The sequence below is a fragment of the Melampsora larici-populina genome (assembly GCF_000204055.1).
Source record: "Melampsora larici-populina 98AG31 unplaced genomic scaffold MELLAscaffold_6, whole genome shotgun sequence".
Lineage (NCBI taxonomy): Eukaryota > Fungi > Basidiomycota > Pucciniomycetes > Pucciniales > Melampsoraceae > Melampsora > Melampsora laricis-populina.
This window is the reverse complement of record NW_006768770.1, coordinates 1809628-1815382: the sequence shown is the minus strand read 5'-3', so window position 1 is coordinate 1815382 and position 5755 is coordinate 1809628. Positions and strand designations below refer to the sequence as shown.

At 41.7% G+C, this 5755-nt stretch overlaps 1 protein-coding gene across 1 annotated transcript; it reads left to right on the top strand.

Moving 5' to 3' along the window:
• Nucleotides 1–268: 268 nt before the first annotated feature.
• On the top strand, nucleotides 269–1184 carry MELLADRAFT_94594 (uncharacterized protein; the record flags this gene model as incomplete). Its single annotated transcript, XM_007406490.1, has 5 exons — nucleotides 269–338; nucleotides 425–541; nucleotides 611–885; nucleotides 991–1123; nucleotides 1174–1184. 5 exons carry the CDS (start codon nucleotides 269–271, stop codon nucleotides 1182–1184), a joined length of 606 nt encoding a protein of 201 aa, XP_007406552.1.
• Nucleotides 1185–5755: the final 4571 nt, after the last annotated feature.

Genomic DNA, 5755 nt, shown 5'->3' with positions numbered 1-5755 from the left:
AAAGTTCCACGTGCTCAGCCACCTGAAGGACTCAGTCGCCCGCTTTGGACCTGCAAACTTGTTCATGACCCAAAAGTTTGAGTGTTACAATGGGGTGTTGCGTCCAGCTTCAGTTCATGCAAACAGGATGAGTCCTGGGCGTGACATCGCCGAAACCTTCAATAATTACCAACTTATGAGGGTGCTTCTCTCAGGTAACACTTCTTTTGACAAGGAACTCCAAGTGCAAGCGTCTGCAGGCTCTTGAGTACGGAATCTTTTGAGCACAATGCCTGAATTGTCAAAAGTGATGGGCTTAGACCCAAAACTCAATCATGCCGCGGCGTTCACTTGTGGGCGTAAGTTCTCTATCATGTGAATGCTTCTTTGACCCGTGAAATCCTTCCCAGTATGCTCAACGATTTTTGTTTCAGCACGCTTGAAGGAATCAAGCAACATCCCCGGTTACCTTGCTATGCAGGCGACAAACTTGGCGTGGATAGAGCATTCGAGTGTAACTTTGTGCAACCACCAAAGGGTGGAGGTGAACAATTTTGTCAAGGTCAGTGGTGACCTTATAATTGAGTTGGAATCATCATTTATTGACTTTTTCTGGTTTCATGGCTGTCAGTTATTGAGCGGCAACATGCCTTTACAGGTCTTAGAGATCTGAAAGCCAAGTTGGATGAAGACATAGCCGATCTGTCCAACAAGATGGATGAAGAGCTCAACGTGTTGAGCGACCGAATTGATACCAAAGTGATGACTGTATACAACAAAGTCAATCAAGTCAATGAGACAGTCAACCACTTGACTTCTCATCAGCCCGGTACAGGCGCTCAGGGCAATGTGGCGCCTGCGACCACATTACCAACGCCCCCCTGGATGTATTCTCCTGAGCTGAAAGTCAGTGTATTCCTGCTTGACTTTGGATTCGTTTTGACTCTGGTTCACATGGATGTGTTTTCACCACACTGAAATCACTATCTCTAAATCCTGGCTTGTGTTTAGGCTGTGGTGGATGCCGCCGCAAACAAATCTGTGGCACTGCGGGGCATCACGGCTTATACCAATCTCAAAACACCAAACGGAGACCTGATCATGAATTCCCTTTTTAATACTGTCAAGGTCTGTCCACTCGGCAGTATGTTCCAATTTGTGTGTATCTTTCCGCTGCTGAAATTCCCTCTGCAGCAATCCATTAAGGATATTCCGGGTACCTGGCCTACCAAACAACTGCCTCCAGTTGTGAATGGAAACCAGAACGTTGCGGCCACCCAGAAGCAACACCTGAAGCGCTCCGCTTTCAGGCGGTTTTTTTGTGGCGGGACGCTTTACGCTACATAGGGGATCCGCCATTGCTCCGCTACATAGAGGAATCCACTACACTCCTGGCACAGCGCGGCAACTCTTGGACCCGCTCTTGCACCGCTCTGTAGTTTTTGAAGTCAACAGAGCGGGCCGAGGCAACATTTTTTTAATTTTTTTTAATATTCACACAGAAATCAATATGTACATATAATGGATGAAAATTTGAATAAACAAAAGTTTCAAAGAGTGACTTGAAAATAAAAGGTGATGAGATGATAACATAAAACTCAAAAATGGTTATAAGGAGTGACTCAAAAAATTAAAAATTGAAGAAAAGATAACACTTTAACGGAGGAAAAAAGTAAGAAAAAAAAGAAAACAAAATAAAAGTTTGAAAGAGTGACTTGAAAAGCTAAATAGAGAGATAGGAAAAATATCTTCAACAAGTTTCATTTACAAGTGTGATTTGTGAAAGAAGCAAGATAAGCAAGGGATTCTGAGAATCCATCTTTGGTTGTAGTTAGACCTGATCTTAACCATTCACAAACACCCACAGCCCTAGAAATTGTTTTAGGTTTTAAAGAACCGCGGGCAGGAATAGCAATATCGGCAGCTGAAGAACAGGTACGTTCCTGAGCGCATGTGGTAGCTGAGATACTAAAGTAGTCGCGGGCAATTGATTTGAGAACTGGGTAATGACAGGCATTGTCCTATTGTACACAAAGAAGATGATACATAAGGAGTTAATGATAATCATTTTGAAGTCTTGAGTGAGATACAAGACTTACCCTCTACCATGACAGCTCAGATTGACCAGGAAGAATCGGGTGGTTTCCTTGAAGATATAAGTCAAGTTTGGCAGATCAAATTGATTCAGAGGTTTGAAAGGAAGCGGACAAGGTGAAAACGTCAAATTGGTCATATGAGTTACCAGAAGAAGGATCGGGAGTGGGACTAGGGGTTGAGACTGGGGTAGCAGGCCAGGTGTCAAGTTTGTCGTTGAATACATCTTCAATGCATGTCTTGGCTCTTGAAGCTTCTTCTGGGTAGTGTAGATCAAAAAACTTGAGCCGGTATTGAGGGTTGAGGACGGTTACCAAGACAATCACCTCAGCACGAACAGCTTCAGTACAATATTTCTCAAGCTGAGAAATCATGACTTCAATCATGCTTCCAAGGCTTGGAAAGGTGGTGGAGGCACTTATGTCGGTGAGCTGATTATAGACCCTAAGATATTCTGCCCAAAGAACAGCACCCGTTGTGGTGATCAGAACACACCATCACCCTCTCCTTTATATACACGTTTAAGGGATCAAGAAGCTCAAATCAAAGTCTTACTCACTGAGAGCAGATTGCAAGCTCGAGTCAAGTTGATAATCAACAAGGGAGACAAAACTTAATCATGTGTCTTTCATTTTTTTAGGAGATATCATATCTAGTAAAGTTAGACAAGACAACAAAGTAACTCATGTAGTTAAACAAAGCATGATGAGGAGATATAACATGGAACAAAGATTTGGGTTGAAGTAATAGATAAGATAGCAAGTTTAGAGAAAGGGAATTGAACAGAATCGAGTCCGAGAAGAGGTAATAGAAAGGTCATTTTCAGGCTCAAAGTTACAACTAGATCAAAACTGCAGTTCGAGATTGAAATAGAGTAGAATAGGGTGAACATGGAAGACCAAGTCTTAGGGAACATACAGAACAAATAAGTTGAAAGTATTGAAAGAAGCCTAAAAATCGAAAAGGTTGTGGTAGTCTAAAATGCGAGATAAAGGATGGATGAGAAAGTTTGAAGGAGGAAGTTAGAAAGAGGCTGGAAGCGAATGGATTATAGTTGATATCTGAAGAGATCAAGACGAGACTCACTTGTTCATATCTTAATCAAATATCAAAATCGAAATTGAAAGATGAGAGGAACTTCGATCTTCAGGTTTAAAGATAAGCTGGATAGGGATTGGAACTCCAAATCGAAGGTAGATTGAGTATGATGTAGATGGAAGTGTTGAGAGGATCGATTTTGAGGTATACATTTAGAGAAGACAATTAGAAAGGTGTCAGTGGGTTGTGAAATAAAACAAATCAGAAAGGGAGCTATAAGACTCACCTCTTGGCATGCAGGATCAGAACTAGAGATTGAAAATTGGAATAGGGAATCGATTTTAGAGTGAAGTAGTTAAGTTGAGATAGGAGGACCGAGAAGCAAACAGGGCAAGATCGCACTAGTGGAGGTATGGATACCGAGTAAAAAAAATCGGAACTAGAGGTGGAAGTTAAAAGAAGAGAGAGAATGATCAAGACAAGAAACGAATAAGAGAAGAGAGAGAAAGACTTACATAGTAAAGGAGCTGACAAAACCACTTCGAGAACGATCGGTTGGAAGAAAAAACGTTGAGGTTGGAGATTGAGGCCGCATCATGAGCTGAAAGGGCGTGAGCAAAAGGTATAAAGAGAGCTGTTCAAAGGGAAAAGGAACAGGTGGCATCCAATTTTTAGTGTCCGATTTGTGTGTGAGTTTTATTGTGTGTTCTTTTGAATCAAGTTGGTTCAACAAAGTGTAGTATGTTCTTTTGTCGATCGTAGAGAAAGTGATCTAAACGTGTGTTCAAGTTAGAATTTCCGCGTAAAAGAAGAAGAGATATCAGTTCCTTTAAAGCAGTGAATTCGAGTATTAAATTTATTATTAGTAAGAAAGAAGTGTGACTTACCTTATTGTATCGTAATATAGCTAAAGCATTGAGTTGTTGAGGTCTTTTCTTGTGTTTGCTCAAAGTTTTGTGTATGCTGAGTTTGGTTACGATCCAGTCATCAGATTGTAAAGAAGTCAAAGTTTTGAAGTCAAATCAATAAACCCGCCTCTTGATCCAAGTCGAGGCCGGGTCGAGTCGGGGTCAGAAATCCACCCCAGACCTGTAACAGTGTGTTACAACCTTGTGAAAATCAACAAACTCGATTTTACATATCTCTATACTACGAATTTGTGAAGAGTCGTGTGTAATAGTGTTAGACTCCGCTTTGTGCTGCGCATCCAGCCGTGTGGTGTAGATTAGGTTTTGGGGAACCTTAAAAAGACAAAGAAGTGAGAGTAGAGACGCCTCATCTCAAATTTCGAAATCATTTTCGAAGGACAAGGGCAGCTTCACAGTGCCTGTAGTTTCATCCGCTCTCACGAGTGGCGATTCTTCCCCTCTCCGGCTCAGCCTACGCTACACTGCGTAGGAGTTCTACACCGTTGGTGTATTTCCCTCCATATGCTTGGTCGAGCGACGAAAAACCTGAAATGAGATTGAGAGAAGTCAGACTTGAGATGAATAAGGTGTATGATAAATGGAATCGACTCACTTCTAAGACTTTTCATAGTGTATCAACAGCCTCCCATTCTTCCATTGTCATCATGATTCCTTGGTAGTATCTGGTCTTACGATCAGCAATCAGAATTGAATCTACAACCTACGTACAAATTGCAATGCCAGTTAGTCAACCAGTGATAACCAAAACGGATCAGAAAAACAACTCACGTCTCGTGCGGCCACTAAGCAAGAATACATCTCAAGATCAACATTCCAAAGAACACCCCGACCGGCGATTGGACCCGGTCCAGAGTAGTCCATCGAAGCAGCTCGACCCTTGAATTTACCTTGCCTAGGATTGCTGCGAGTGAGCAAAGCATTAAATTCCTTTAACTACAAAATGAGCAAGGTTAGTAAAGTGAGGAAATGTAGGAAAGAAACAAAACAAGTATGAGAAACTTGCCTTTAATGCACCTTTAACCACAACACAGCCATTGGTTGGAAATTATTCACAATTGTATGTTGGATCATTGTCCATGTCATCATCTTGATCTTGCATGTGTCTCGTATCACAGTGAGGCTTGTGATTGAGTACATCATCCTCATCATCAGAGTCATCCTGATCAATTGAGGATTCATTCATATCATCGTTGAGGACAATACTCGGGATTGGTACAGAAGTATTAGGAGGGGTAGTCGGCTTGATGTGACCAGCTGATAATCCCAAAAGCGTGAGACCCTTTTTAACCACCAGTCCCAGCTTGTGGGCGTAGCATCTTACATGATTTTGCGACAAATCCCAATCAACGTGATTATCAGCTTCAGAGAACATTACCTCCATTTCACGTGCCATCGTGTTGTTTGAGGCACCTGAATCCGTCGTTTGGCCTAGCATGTAATCAATACAAATGACCAAATTAGTTAAAGTCCCAATAAAAAATAAGAGAAGAGGATTGAAAAAATATAGCTGCTAATCTTTTTGTGAAGTTCATGTGCTATCAAAAAGCGCCCAACTGCTTGTGCCAGGAGGTAGCCAAACTTATTCCAAGCAACTAGCTTTAAAGTAAGGTGAATCATTCGGAAATTCCAATCGTTGTCAATGAAATTTGCTGATACACCGATGAAGGCATAGCAGTTTCCCTTGGTCGTCCAAATGACGTGCATCAAGGAGAATT